The sequence below is a fragment of the Gadus morhua genome, chromosome 1 (genome assembly GCF_902167405.1).
Source record: "Gadus morhua chromosome 1, gadMor3.0, whole genome shotgun sequence".
Taxonomy (NCBI): domain Eukaryota; kingdom Metazoa; phylum Chordata; class Actinopteri; order Gadiformes; family Gadidae; genus Gadus; species Gadus morhua.
In genome coordinates this window covers 10717599-10732976 of record NC_044048.1, presented here as the reverse complement: position 1 = coordinate 10732976, position 15378 = coordinate 10717599, and the positions used below count along the sequence as shown (strand labels likewise).

The following is a 15378-nucleotide window of genomic DNA, read 5'->3' as shown; positions in this document are numbered from 1 at the left end:
GGGTTAATGATACATATAATTAACTTTCACAGAAAGTTACTAATTCATAGTTGTAACGATATCGTTTTAAACGTCATCGACACAGCCATCGGGTCCGTTTTCCAAAATGTAACTGACAGATCGGCAGGTGATGCTCTATGTAGGCTAGTATGGGCACATTTTCCAGGACTTAGATATTAATTTCAAGGGCGATTGGGAATAAATAAATGACGGATATCAGTCTATTATTTTTTTATCAGCCATTTATTAACTTAGTAACTTGTAGCCCTAGATGCATGCTGAGGAGGTATAATAATTCTCCACACGGGACGCCCTAGTGAACTTTAACGACCTATGTGGTTTTCAAGCATTGCCGATTTGGACCTTGAAGATGTATGCTCATTTTAATACATCGTAGGCATACGCATGCTTTGTGAGTGGAATCAGAGTGGGCGTGTACGAACCAAACAAAACTCAGCGTGTCGAAGGATTATACCAAGCTAAACGACACATTTGGGGCATGAAGTGACGGTGGGTCACGGCTAAAATTAGGTCGCTCCCTTCCCTGCCACGGCAGGCATACAACATGCAACTGCGCAATACAAGTTATAGTCGTTTATACCAGGGGGGGGGGGCATCCATGATTAACATTACCACCAGCACCCGTTTCCAGACGTCTGGATGCATGGACGTCGCTGAACCAATGTCATTCATTTTATAGTTGTCGGAGACATTAATGCAGTGGTGCTAATTCATTGCCATAAAGGGCCTATAACGAATGCAGAATGTCTTTCTTAACTATTCCAAGTGAAGATGGTCTTTTCACCACTGTGAAAGCAGGTAAATCTGCCGAAGACGGAGACAGTAGCACTACGTGTCCAGCGGATGATGATGATGAGGAGGAGGATGACGACGAAGACGATGGCAGCGAGGAAGTTAATTTCATCCCGAGATGCTCTCCTATCCCAAGGAAGCGAGGCCAATCGATATTTGATGAGGCGGACGAGTATATGCGTATACAGTTGTCTCTGCCTGCAGCCAGGAGAAGGGTAGCGTTCGCTGACACAACAGGTGGGGATCTGGTCGATGTAAGGGAATTTGTTGCCTTCGATTCTGATGAAGAAGAGGACCCAAGGTATGAAGCTGCACATGCAAGAGAGCCCACCTACCGCATACACACAGAATTCCACGTGGCAACGAGAAGTGCCCTGGCAGAGGCTGTTCAAACACACAAGGTGGAAGTTGAAATGCTGTCCCCCATAGAGAACGAACCCCTTGCCTTCAGTGGGATCGTACGAGTGCTCAACATCTCCTACCATAAAGCGGTGTACATCAGGTCCACCATGGACCACTGGGCCACCTACTTCGATCATCCAGCTGAATATGTCCAGGAGTCAAGTGATGGAGAGACTGATGCGTTCTGTTTCAAGTTGTCCTTCGCCTCACCTTATGACACCCATGGTTCCAGCATTGAGTTTGTTGTTCGCTATGAAACCTCTGATGGGGACTTCTGGGCCAACAACTCACAGTTGAATTATGTGGTGACCCTCTTAGTGTCTTACGAAGATCATTTAACTCCAGTAAACACTGACACAAAACAAGAATTACGAGGGATCCTGAAAGCCCCTAAGTTTTACAGGTAAATATCATGGCCGACTTTTATTCCAAGGTCAGGAAAAGTAGAAGGAAAACCTGTTTCTAATGCTTTGAAGCTGTCCTGGCTACACACATCAAGGTTGTTTTAAGTTAGTAAAATAAACACTTAACATTTAACATAACTGGATACCAAACATCTCCCTCAAATACGCCTCTGCTGTAGGCTTCTTGTATGATGTACTTACTTGAATGGATAAAATAATCTCATAAACTCAGGAAACCGACCAAGTTTGGCGATGCAGTGTTAGTCTAATTTGGACCATGATTACTGAACGTTGGATTTAGCTAACTGAATAACTCCAGGGATCTAGTCATTATCCAATTGCCAAGGCCTGAACTGATGTTGATCGTAAGTTTTCAACTGTACAAAGTAACTTCAATATCCACATGTGTTGACGGTGTGCAGCTGGCAAATTGTATAAACATCGAAGCTATAAGGCTTTCAAAAGAATGGGGGTGAGTTGAAAATGGCACACAACCCCTATGCCAGTGGTGTGTGGCAGCGATCAAAATAGGCAAAGGGCAGGTGTCGTTTTCCTACTTGACGTTTGCCTGCGATAAGTCTTACCTTTGACCTTTACTACCAGTTCCCTTGATAAAGGGACTTCTGGCAACTGCAGTTTCAACTGGCCTAATATACACACAGAACTGTGTGTTCTGCATGTATCTCTACAAGGGTACATTAAAATGCTTCATTACAATTGTTGCACTCACACCAAACTAGTATGAGACAATGAGAGAGCATGGAAAATCCTGCTAGTGTAGCAACTAGCAAGTGAACAGAAAGAGGGTATCAGTTAAAATTACATGACCTATCTTCTGCAGAAGGTCAGGGTGTGTAAAGGGTTAAGAATACGACTGATCTCGTGTCATGTGGTGGCATACCGGCGGAGTCAACCAAAATCAAACAATCCTACATGGATTTGATTTTTTATAGTAATACACTCTCTTCAGTTTACCTTTTATTAGAAGGAAATGCATGTCACTATGTAAACAAGTGTTTTGTATATTTAGGGCGCATCAAGAGGGATATTTAGCTTTCTATTTGTGTATCTCGTTCTTGTCACATCTTTGCTTTTGCCTTTGCTGTATCATCAATATACTGAAGAGATGGAAATTACTTTCAATATCAAAAGAAAACTGAAAACGACAAGCGTTTATGTAAATATTCTATATATTGTACTCTACTGAGCCTTCAATTACAATTACAAATCTATACATCTTTATTATGAACTTCAATTGTAAGTGCTGGTGGAGTCAGGCTTCAGACTGCACTTCAAATCCCCACATGGAAGATTCAGACTTGGGGAATAAGGTTGATAAAAAATAATGATCAGTCCGGCACTTGATTGTTAACATTTGACCTATTTAGCCGAAAGCCATATGAATTTAGATTCACTTTTCACAAAGACAAGAGCGAAATCGCTGAAGTATATTTACTTTAGAAAATATGGAATGGTATATTTTACAAAACCACATCCCTACTTCTTCCACTCTGTACCAAATCGATATGTATGAATAAAGTCCTCCATTCACATCGACCTCATATCCCACAGCGCCCCTAGTGACCAGAATGCCTGGGTTGAAGCCTACGAACAATATGCCTGTAGACCACAGAGTGGCTGTTGGTGCTGAAAGACATGCTGAAATCTGCAAAGTACACCACCATACCTGTACAGAAGGCCCAGGATGTAATATTCATACATGATATTCCTATTGTCTTGGGATAAATAGGAGGTTATGAGCTCGATTGGTAACGACAATACTACTTTATCACAACATAACTTGAGATTGTAAAACAAGGCTAATAACTTGTGACATCAAAGCAAAGCAAATAAACAGAATAATTATCATGATCCTTCACAGACCTCTGTATTTTCAAGAATAATATAAGTTAACAAACAGATACATTGGGTTTAGCACTTTGTTAACACGTTATTTTTTTATGTGTATTCTGATAACCATATATTCTATTTTTTTTCAGTATGGACAACGATGGACAACATATGGATGAAGGTATATTGCAGATTAAATGTAATTATATGAATATAAAATGACTAAATCAAATTAATTTAATGTTATACAACAGTTAGGTCTGACCAATTAATTTGATTGGAACATTCCATGAGTATTCACTCAAGGCATTCCATGAGTGCTGATATAGAGTATAACAGCACTGGGACTTTTAACCATACATGTATCGCTCCGCTTTAGAGGTGTTCTTATAACCGTCACATTAACGGTCTTTATGTAGCTTAGATTGCTAGTATGTTTATGTGTTGCTTGGCAACAGTTCAGTCCCATCACAGTTGTGGATCTATTTGTGTTGGCGGATCCAAATAAATCATGAAATAAACAAACAAATCATATCTGTTGTTACTTATTACTGTTAACTAATAGACGGAAAAGGAGAATGATCCTCTGTGTGCCATCAACAGAACTCTGTTAACTAATTGACTGTTAACTAATAGATGTTAACTATTACTGTTAACTAATATAACTTTTGTTTGAAAGCAATATCACACTCAAGGTCGTGCTGTTGTCCTGAATATCAGCACGGCTGAGATTATCTTCGGCACTCGGCCTACGGCCTCGTACCTGACCAAATCAGATCCATGTTGATATTCAGTACAACAGCACTCCCTCTCATGTGATAATGCTTACCAAATAGCATTACAATAATGAATGCAATATGCATGCTCCATAGTCACCATAGACATCATAACAAGTATCATTACATATACATGCACAATATTGTAAGGGTGGTACGGTGTATAATCAATGTAGATATAAAGATCCATTCATTTGAGGCTCTATTTGTTGTGCTTATCGTATTTGCAGAGGACCTGAGCACCTCCTCCCAACCACAGCATGTCGGGCCTAAACCTGTTCGCCCAGTTATCATTCATCCAGAGATCGACTTAGAGGTAAGAAAAGAACACAAACCTTTATTAAAATTATGCCATTTTTCTTTGAACAAATCTTTACCTGGAAAAGTCAAGATTAGCTCTTTATGTTATATGCAACGCGCTTGCCAACAACGTATAATGGAGGGATACATTCTGAATGATCTGGATTTGCATGCAGTTGTTGATACAATCCCATCCTACTTGAATTCAGAAGACCAGGTACAGTAGGTCATTCATTCGGTCCTTCATTCACAATACATTTCATGGAACTAACCAATGTCCATTTCCTTAACTCTTTGTATTGTCCACAGCTCATAGAAGCTTCTGCAGCGGTTTAGGTAATATCTTACTGTTAGCCGTTACAGCATGGGAGCCTCGTGGTCCATCGTCACTGCTAGGGTGTGAATGTATTCACGCTAGCAGTCACGATGTAGCACCCCTTTTGATTCATTGTACTCAGTGGTATGTTCATGGTGCATTGTGGTTGTTTTTCATTGTATTGTATCATGGAACTCAATAACTTTACTTAGTGTTCCCTGAGTTCTTGTTAATATTAATGTAATTTGGTGCAATATAATGTTAATGTTGGTTTATTTGAATGTGCTACATGGTTACCATATAGTGTCACATATGTTCCTGAAAAAGTTGTTTGCCCACTGACCACTAACTGAATCATAAAGATATTAATCATTAATCATGAATCTATCAATCATGAATTATGAATCTATTGGCTCATGAAACTCATAGCTGCTTAATGAATTGTTTATATGTAATGTATGAATATGTATGAATTCCTCAGAGCTCAACCTCTAGCTTGCATGTACATATTGTACATATTGTGTGTTGTGCATAAAAAATGTGAGAAATTATGATAGGGTGGAATTATCCAAAACTGAGGATATGAAAGTGCTGATAGCTGTGGTGTCAGTTTCGATTCCAAATTACATTGAGGGAACCAGCTGTTAACCAGCTGATTACCACATGTCAGGGAGCATGTTCACAGCTAATTTAAACATATTTTCTTGACACACGTAAATTGTAGATATTGGGAAAAGCTGAATTTCAAAACTGGGGAAGTTACAGTCAATCTTAAACTTAATCGTCTTCACTATTTCCTTTTGGGTATGAATTCACATTACAAGTGCAATATTTGGAAAACAAATGTTTGAAGGCATTTGCTAGCTAGCAATTCAAAGATGTTTTTTTATTATAGTCCTGCAACAATTTTCCTGTTTATATTGCCTTGTTCGTATTCACTCTCAGTTTCACTATGTCAGCATGTACTCCAAAGAAAAGCATTTCTGCATTAAAATGTTTTTTTGCCAGTCTGTGTGTAATCGTAATGTGTTTTTGGAAATGTTACCATTACCCTGTCTTGGATCTTAACATTATTTTATCATGTTTTCCCAGACTGCCGATGACACATTTGGTGCCCCACGGTCACCGAACCAAGAGCTCCAATCTCTTGACGATGCACAGTGCGATGAAGCCAGTATGCCCCACCAATCCCCTTATATGTCTTGTCGTAACACAACTGACCAACCATTACATGTTCTATCTCCAGTTCACACTGCACCTCAGTCCAGTGAGTCACCCTCCCTACCTGCAGTCCCCTGTGAATCGGTCAACCAGATTTCAGAGCGTTTAGTAGAAGCCATCAGCTGGTCCGCACTGCAGAACGATCCGACCCCCTTTCAGCCTCACACACCGAGCTCCAGCACCAGCTCTCTGGCAGCCGATGAGGAGCAGGGCAAAGACAGCTTTGCCCTCGATAAACTTATACCATTCACTGTTACTCAGTCCCCTATTATGGAGGCCAGCAGCCATCCTAGTAGTGAGGATGATGAAGTAGAGATGTTGACCTTGGGAGATGGAAAGGTCAAGCTAGCACAAACGTTTTCCAGAGGAGAGATAGCCTTTTTTGATGAAAAAGTAAAGCATTTAGATTCAGAATCAGATGAGTGCACATCTGAAAGTAGCCCCCGAAATGAGATCACCCCGGACAACGTTGAAGGCAAGTGGAGATTCTGTGAGACGGAGGAGGAAACCTTACAGACGGCACCATTGGAGAGCTTGAACAACGACGGTGTTCCAGATGTTCCATCCACACCTAACACACAGCTGCCTGCAGCATCTGAAATGCCAACTGAGCAACCACCTTCCAAAGTTCAACATTTGGACCTTCTGGAGATATCTATGACCACAAAAGTGGAGAATACATATGCTGGTAAAGCACATTCATGCCTGTTGACGCAGTTGGAGTTGCTAAGCGTAGAGAGAGAGACAGAACAAGAGAGAGGAGAGACACAGGCTGTCTTGATGAGCCATTCAGACGATCCTTATGACAAAGAACAAAACACAAAGGTGGATGAGGAAGAAGCAACACCAGGAGATGCTGCCGCATTATTAGAAGAGGACGAAAAGGTCCAACAAGAAACACTGAGTTCAGACATCGGTCAGACCAATGGAGAACAAAGCTCAATGTACCAAAGCACTAATACTGACAATCCATTTGAACTTGGCACATCAGTAAAAAACAACTTGCTATATCCGTCTGATTCTGAGGCGACAGCAACACAGACCTCGCTGGCTGACCCCGATACGATTTTTAGAGACGCATTTGATAACCTAAGGGAGACGAGCCAAAGACCAGAAGAGGAATCCATTGATTTAGTGAGCCCAGATACGTGTCTCACTCCCCCCGCTCCAGAATCTCCCCCTAGGTACGGCTCTCCTCCTTCAATCGGATCTAGCGAGCTATCTACCACGCCGTCGGTGGATTCCATTGCTACATCGCCTCTCTGCGTTCCCAAAGCAGAGAGTCAGGTGTTTCTAGGAGAGGAGCGACAAGCTGCAACATCAAACGCAGTCGCAGACACAAACACCTCGGCGACATCAGATGTTAACGTGTGTGACGCTACGCAAGGCAGGAAAGAGGTGGTGGAGCCGCCTCAAACACCCTCTGACTCATCGGCAGCGTATCCGCCCTACACCTCGCTGACAGCTGAGGAGCCGTTAACCTCGCATCCAATGTGTAAGGTGGGGAAAAACCTGAGGCTCAGCATCACCTTCCTGGGGGGTGTGACCTGTATCTCCGTGGTGATGGCGGACCCCAGTTCCCTGTTCATCGTGGGACTTGTTTTGTCTGCACTCTTCTTTCTGATTGCGTCAGATTAGAGCTTTGTGGGGAAGTGGTTGAGGTTTTTGTTTTTGTTTTCATCGTTCCTAAGAAGCAGACAAGTAGCACATGTGTGAGGATGTTGTGATGGGGTGCACGTTCTTTATGTTCCACGTGTTATAATGACTTGTCATGTTGTCAACACAGACTAGTTTCTGATACCAGGGGCACTTAATACTTTATCTGTACTCATCATAATATTATAAGAATTCTCTCTAAAGGAGACATTGATCAGAAGAAGAAAAAAAGACAATGTAACGAAATGTTGTGGCTGTCTTATACACTTGCAAAGTCTGTTATCAGACATGAATATATACCCATTTATCGCAAAACATTATTACACAAAGGCCTTAACAATCACTTGAATTTGATAGCACAACTGCAGCGTTTTGCTTTTTTGTATTATCAGAATTATGTCAGAGATGTTCACAACGTCCTTCCACTGTGACACATACATATCACAATAACATATATATGGTTGGTTTTGCATGATTTATAAGCCTACTCCAAAGAATATTAAAGGTTTACATAATATATGATACGGTCTCTTTTGTATCTTCTTGTTACCTTTGTTTTCTCTGTCATTCTTTTAATTCCCATAAGGGTTATGGAAATCTATGCAGCAAATATCCAAAATATCATTCCTTCTATTGTGAATGTAGTTATGCCGAGGTAAACTCTGCCATCTTTTATATATCAACCTGCTGCTGTTATTGTTTCAATGATGCCAACTGCCCACCCCAACGATAAAAAATGTCAGTGGAATTCTGAATAAAAAACGTGTAGATTAAATCACAGGTAAAGGAAAGGAGTTCAATGGCCTCAACTACCCCTCGGCCTCTTCTGACGCTGTAGTCAGTGTCACAGAGTCCAGGGATGTCAAAATGAGCCTTTAACATATCAAGCAAAGGTCACACATTGCACTGAAGTCATCGGGTTATATTACAGAGCAGGCCACTCAGAGAAAGTCAGCTTATTCAGTCGTTGAGGATTCCCTAGAAAAAAACTCTTGAAATGTTACACGGTTGACCACAGGACACGTGTAATGTACTGATGATGATGTTGTTGTTGAGGATGATGATGAAGAAGATGATGATGATGATGGATTGAGAATTTTGTAATCAACATTTTCCTATCAAAAACAGTTTTTCATTAGACTTAATAAAAGTATTTAAGGTTAACTGTTTGTCTGTGTGGGGGAGTGTATGTGCGTGCGTGTGTGTGTGTGTGTGTGTGTGTGTGTGTGGGGGGGGGGGGGCGTGAATGCATGCGGGTGGGTGTTCGTGCATGCATGCGTTTATGTGTGTGTGGATGTTATTACCACTTTATGCTATATTTCACAGTTAAAATTCCGTGGCCAGCAGCAGGCCAGGGACGGTGTTTTCTTTGCTACGGTTTTATTCTCGATGTCTCCCCTCCAGCCCCTAGCATCCTCCCCTCCCACCCCAGCGCTCCCATCGCCGAACAAAACCGACATATTCCGCGAATGTGCGAGCTGCTCCCTTGCAAGCAGCCATAATTGGGATTATTCAAAAAATAATTCGCTAAATCTAGCCATTATTATGTTTGATTTTATCCAGATTTCGGGAGGGTTCCTCAGACAGAACTGCAATTGACCATTCTGGATTTCGTGTGAATTCTTTATATTTTCGGTGATGGAGATTTTTATTATGGACTATTAAGCTTTTGTCTCCCTTCGCTGTGGAGAGCAAAACAAAGACTGCACATTACTGTTCCGCGTACATCAACTGCCTTCGATGTGAAATATGAAAAAGCAGGCATTGACCGAGGACATTGTGTCTCTAAACGAATTGTTCTCTTGTCATTAGTCTACCAGGACGATATCCACGAAGAGGATGCGCGATCTTTTTTCATAACGTTGGTGGGTGGGTTATAATAAGCATTGAAAATCTGACATCATTTGGATATATGAACAAAACATTTTTTCCCCCGCGTATGTTCCAGTCATCGTCGGTTTTATTTGTGATCTGGATATCCATCTTCGACGTGATGCTACATGAAATCGCCTTTTATTATCATCAGAGGATGTTACACGGGGACAAAATCCAGAACACATCCTCCTCCTTCGCTATCTGAAACCGAGAAAAGGGAGGCTGTGAATATTGGTCTACCTTCACAGAGACCCCACAGCATCCATAACCTAGATATCTCTGTTTGGTGATCAGCTGTGGATGATCAGATATCCCTGTAATGCGTTAGGTTTAGTATAGCCCTGTGCCGTGGAGGAGGATTTATGGATAACAGGTGTTGTTTTGGCTTGACAGCACACCGAGAGCATGAGGCTGAAACACAGCTTTTCTCCTAACTCGAACAACATCGGACCGAGGCGTTGGGGATCATTTGTTACTGTTTAGAACCGTTCATTTGACCAAATAAAGGGATGAGAGGTAGGTAGTCCCATTTAACATTTGAAACACACGCACGCGCGAAAACACACACGCACGCGCGCACACACGCAAGCATACATACAATATAAAAGAAGACTAAACTGCAATTGCAGTGCCACCTGTTTATGTGGTCCACATTGCTGTGTTGTTAAGGGCCCACCAGGCCTCACACTGTGTATGTATTGGCATGATTAGAATACGTGTTCACGTTAGATCTGTGTATTATTTCCAACATTGACAGAAGGCAATTCTGATTTCTGAGATTCCTTCTTTGTTTGAAGACGTGAAGGCTGTGCTGGGATGTGTATTATAATGTTCAGCTTTTGTGAAATTAAATCATGGTTTTTGACCAGAAAAACGTTGAACCATCTATTTCCATAGATAATCAACAGTTCTGATATAAGGCAAGGCTTCACCCCGTTGTTGTTCTTCCCATTTCCAACACCAGTGTCTCCTGGACATGAGGCCTTGTGTCGGCTGTGCTCTGTCTGTTCCAGCCCCCTGTACACCCCCATGCATTCACTCAAACACCCACACTTGCACAAAGTATGTGAGCTGGTGTATCTTAGCAACGGGCAAGGTAATTACTGTGAGAGCCAAGGAGTTGGCATGCTGTAGAGCTGCTGATCTGATCCGAGTCATAGAGGGAACAGGGAGGCAAAGCGCTCCTCTATGTTGCCTATAGCCGACACAATGTTCTCTGCAGCCGTGGCCTGGTCGCCTTTCCCCCTCCCTAATTCTACCAGAGCCACAGCCAACATGTCTGACCACCTTTTTTCGACGCTTCAGGTGGGAAACCTTTGTAATTTTCAATTTTCTCTGTCCCCACATTCACAGGTGGTGAGGTCCTGGCCGTAGAGGAACCATGAGCCTGGTCTTAGAGTAGCTCCTCTCAGCCCCACCTTGCGAGACGAGAGAGCGAGAGCCTTGGGAGAGCCACCAGCGGCAGTAGGAGGAGTGGTGGTGTTTAACAGGGGCTCTTCCTCGCCACCGCAGCTCCGGTGGTGTATCGGGTCACCATGGCTAACCAGAGCTTCGCCATCGACGGCCCTGGTAGCCTTCTGGCGGTGTTGGCCTCGCAGAGCCAGGCCAAAGGAGGCGGCAGCACTGGCGGCGGCGGCGGCGGCGGCGGCGGCGGCGGCGGCGGCGGTGGAGGGATCTCGGCCTCGGACGTCTCCGCTTACTTTAAGCTGATCTTCCTGGGGTTGATCATCTGCGTCAGCCTGGCGGGGAACCTGCTGGTGTCACTGCTGGTCCTGCGCGACCGGGCGCTGCACAAGGCCCCCTACTTCTTCCTGCTGGACCTGTGCCTGGCCGACGCCGTCCGCTCCGCCGCCTGCTTCCCCTTCGTCCTGGTGTCGGTCCACAACAGCTCCGCCTGGACCTACAGTGCCTTGAGTTGTAAAGTGGTGGCGTTCATGGCCGTGTTGTTCTGCTTTCACGCCGCCTTCATGCTGTTCTGTGTGGCCGTCACCCGCTACCTGGCCATCGCCCACCACCGCTTCTATGCCAAGCGCATGACCATCTGGACCTGTGCGGCCATCATTTGTATGGTCTGGACACTGGCCATCGCCATGGCTTTCCCGCCCGTGTTCGACGTGGGGACGTACAAGTTCATCCAGGACGAGGACCAGTGCATCTTTGAGCACCGCTACCTGAAGACCAACGACACGCTGGGCTTCATGCTCATGCTGGCCGTGGTGGTGCTGGCCACCCACGGCTTCTACGCCAAGCTGCTGCTCTTTGAGTATCGGCACCGCAAGATGAAACCCGTTCAGCTGGTGCCAGCCATCAGCCAGAACTGGACCTTCCACGGTCCCGGGGCCACCGGCCAGGCCGCAGCCAACTGGATCGCCGGGTTCGGCAGGGGCCCCATGCCGCCCACTCTGCTTGGCATCAGGCAGAATTTACACAATCAACACCGACGCCTGCTGGGGATGGAGGAGGTGAGGTCAGAGAGGAGGCTGGGCAGGATGTTCTACACCATCACCTTGCTGTTCCTGGTGCTCTGGGCTCCCTACATCGTGGCCTGCTTTTGGAGGGTGTTTGTCACGTCCTGGGCCATCCCACACAGGTACCTCTCCATCACCGTGTGGATGAGCTTCGCCCAGGCCGGCGTCAACCCCATCTTCTGCATCCTGCTCAACGAGGACCTGAGGAAGGTGCTGAGAGCGAACCTGCCCACCTATTGGAGGACTAAACAAAACCTGCCTCAGGATGAGGCCTACTGCATCATGTGATGCGGCCTACCGCATCATGTGATGAGGCCTACCGCATCATGTGATGAGTTCTACCTCATCGTGTGATGAAGTCTACTGTATCATGTGATGAGTTCTACCACATCATGTGATGAGGTCTACTGCATCATGTGATGAGTTCTACCTTATCATGTGATGAGTTCTACCTCATCGTGTGATGAAGTCTACTGTATCATGTGATAGTTCTACCACATCATGTGATGTGGTCTACTGCATCATGTGATGAGTTCTACCTTATCATGTGATGAGTTCTACCTCATCGTGTGATGAAGTCTACTGTATCATGTGATGAGTTCTACCTTATCATGTGATGAGGTCTACTATATCATGTGATGAGGCCAACTACACCATGTGATGAGTTCTACTGCATCATGTGAGGAGGTCTACTGCATCAAGTGAGGAGGTCTACTGCGTCATGTGATGAGTTCTACTGCCTCATGCGATGAGTTCTACTGCATCATGTGAGGAGGTCTACTGCATCATGTGATGAGGGGACGGCAAGGCGTATATCCAAGATCAAATACATCAATAACAAAATAATAATTCACGAAGATAAACTACATTAACCAAAAAAAAGTCAAAGTGTACGAGTTAAGTTATAGTATAATTTATGTTTGAGAGGAGCCCGGGCAGTAAACGATGCACCTTGATAAGTGTCCACGTCTGTGTTCTTTATTTTGATTAAGAGTGCTGAGATTTCACTGAAATTACCTGACAAGATTGTGTTTGAGAAACGAGCAGAGAGGGAAACAGAAAAAAATAAATGAGTAAATTGGGTTTCACAGACTGTATGACAAATGTGTGAAAGATCAATGAAAAAACAATCATCAATACCAAGCCAGTATGACAGACACCATTTAATATAATGTTGCCTTATTTCAGAGGGTCATGTTGTATAGTTAGGCGTCTTTGGGGGCCTGAGCCTGAAGAGATACACAGCGGACTGAAAATCTTTCAATTAATGTGTCAACGGACTTTCAATGGAGAATGTTCTTTTAATGTGGTTCCAGACGGGGAAACACAACACACAATAACACAGAATTACGAATGGATTCTTTAATATTAACCCTAACGCCTTTTTCATAGGTTTCAGAGGAAACTGCAAAACATGAAGTGGAAAAGACATTCTTGGAACCATTTGCGAAGCGGTTATGCGCCCAAAGCCCTAACATGCTTGATGTTTTTGGACTTCATTCGGGACTGTCAGGATTATTTGTACTATAAAAAAATGCCTGTTTTCCTTTGTTTGTAAACTATACATGTTGAGCAGATGACACTATTTTGAAATATGACTTGATTTAATATTGTACAGACTGTAGGGATTAATATATTTCGGCTCTTTTTTCTATGATATTTGTGTGTGTGTGTGTGTGTGTGTGTGTGTGTGTGTGTGTGTGTGTGTGTGTGTGTGTGTGTGTGTGTGTGTGATGGAGAGAAATAGCATAGTGAGTGTAAGTGTGAAAGAGTAAAGTGAAAAGAAGGGAAAGAAAGAGTGAGAGAAAGATTGAAAGGGATTGAAAGAGATGAAGGTAAAATACTGAAGATTGACCAAATGGTTCTATAAAATGCCATTTTTATAGTAAATTTATTTTGTTGGCCTAAAGATACCAGTCTTTTCCAAAAAACATCCTCTAGTTATTGCATCCTTGCAATTGCTGCAACGGACGATATGGTATGTATTTTGGGATTTAATCAGAAAACATTGTATAAATGAATGATTGTGAGCAGAGAAAATGTAATAAACCAACCTGCACATTCTAAGAAAAGGTCACTAATTTAAATGCGACTTTGATAATGACGTGACGTTTTCTTTAAATATTGCTAAATAATTAAAATTGATTTTTTTTGGTTGCAAAAGATCCCCCTCAAATTAGGATATTTAAACAGTGCCAGGTTTCATGACGGCCATATCTCTCGATGGCTACTATATTTGTCTTTAATTCATGATTACAGTTCATTCCAAATATATATTTGGGAAATGCTTTTAAGATTTTGGTTGGGTGCACCGAAACAGGCTTTGGCCAAGTTGGCTCTCCAAGTGAAGATTTATGTAATGAAAATGTCTGACCCATGTTGGGCATACATGCATATTTGTGCAGTAGGATTTCTTAATGTGTACACTTGCACAACATACTGTATTAGCATGCATTTAACTGCATTTCATAGATCTGAGAATGGAGATCAAACTGTATAGCTGTTGGAAAGGCTTGGAAGTTCGAAGTGAAATGAGGTCCATTGTTTTTGTGTCTGGCAATTCCTTCGCAAGACAATATTATGTATCTGTACAGTTAAACTGAGTAGGTTATTTTGCCCACTCATTAATAAAGACTCTACTTTTGATGCTTTTTTTGTTTCGGGTTTGGTGAGCTGATGAAATACATGGACCACTGACAAAAATCAACCCAATGTAAAAGGAAAACAAGCATACTGATCCTAAGAGTTAGACACATCTCTAGTCTTACAAACAAGGCTTTAGATTAATATCTAGAATCTGAAGCTCCGATCTGGGTGAACAGGGCGTTTCACTTTCTGTTGCATCACCTTTTTATTTGTGAAGAACAAAAGATTATTGTACAATCTGCTGAAAACATTATAAGAATAATAATGTGCTTTATTTATAAAGCATCTTTCCTACTTAAGAATGCGGCACAAAGTGATGCTCCAGTTTACACCTTACACATTGCATTTGCCTTTAAGCTCTGTTGTGAAGCTTACGTATCTGGGGAGTATAAAGTCCTTCTGTGAGGATCTTCATGGTCCTCACCAACAATGTAGCCTCTTAGAGATAAGCCTGATACCACAGTAAGGCCTTATGCAATGGTCATTGTTATACAAATAAGTGTCCGCCCTGCTTAAGCAGTACACACACAGGTTGTGTTGATTCTTGCTACCCTGAGGTACCGCAGTCCAGCTGGATCAGTTAAATATGGAGATCCATTCTTCACTATGTTTATCCAAGAGATAACAAGAATGATTATATGTACAATTAA

The 15378-nt window shown here is 42.9% G+C and overlaps 2 protein-coding genes across 4 annotated transcripts; both read left to right on the top strand.

The window, feature by feature from the left end:
• Nucleotides 1-320: 320 nt before the first annotated feature.
• On the top strand, nt 321-8261 carry ppp1r3f (protein phosphatase 1, regulatory subunit 3F). Of its 3 annotated transcripts, none has more exons than XM_030365021.1 (5): nt 321-1618; nt 3620-3651; nt 4477-4562; nt 4856-4882; nt 5955-8261. In XM_030365021.1, the coding sequence occupies exons 1-4, from the start codon at nt 765-767 to the stop codon at nt 4880-4882; spliced, it is 999 nt and encodes a 332-aa protein (XP_030220881.1). In that variant the 5' UTR covers nt 321-764; the 3' UTR covers nt 5955-8261. The 3 variants fall into 3 exon arrangements, with proteins under 3 accessions (XP_030220881.1, XP_030220880.1, XP_030220879.1); XM_030365020.1 differs by having other exon boundaries at nt 335-1618; XM_030365019.1 differs by lacking the exon at nt 4856-4882 and having other exon boundaries at nt 335-1618.
• A 937-nt stretch (nt 8262-9198) lies between these two features.
• On the top strand, nt 9199-14734 carry LOC115543403 (probable G-protein coupled receptor 173). Its single transcript, XM_030355744.1, has 2 exons — nt 9199-10130; nt 10968-14734. Exon 2 carries the CDS (start codon nt 11150-11152, stop codon nt 12368-12370), a length of 1221 nt encoding a protein of 406 aa, XP_030211604.1. The 5' UTR covers nt 9199-10130; nt 10968-11149; the 3' UTR covers nt 12371-14734.
• The last annotated feature ends 644 nt before the right edge of the window (nt 14735-15378 follow it).

What these genes read in the sequence shown, in the direction of transcription:
- ppp1r3f (XM_030365019.1), top strand. Translation starts at nt 765, where the DNA reads ATGTCTTTCTTAACTATTCCAAGTGAAGATGGTCTTTTCACCACTGTG. An exon ending in AAAGCCCCTAAGTTTTACAG is followed by an intron (nt 1,619 to 3,619) that starts GTAAATATCATG and finishes ATTTTTTTTCAG; the next exon opens with TATGGACAACGATGGACAAC. An exon ending in TGGACAACATATGGATGAAG is followed by an intron (nt 3,652 to 4,476) that starts GTATATTGCAGA and finishes TCGTATTTGCAG; the next exon opens with AGGACCTGAGCACCTCCTCC.
- LOC115543403 (XM_030355744.1), top strand. Translation starts at nt 11,150, where the DNA reads ATGGCTAACCAGAGCTTCGCCATCGACGGCCCTGGTAGCCTTCTGGCG.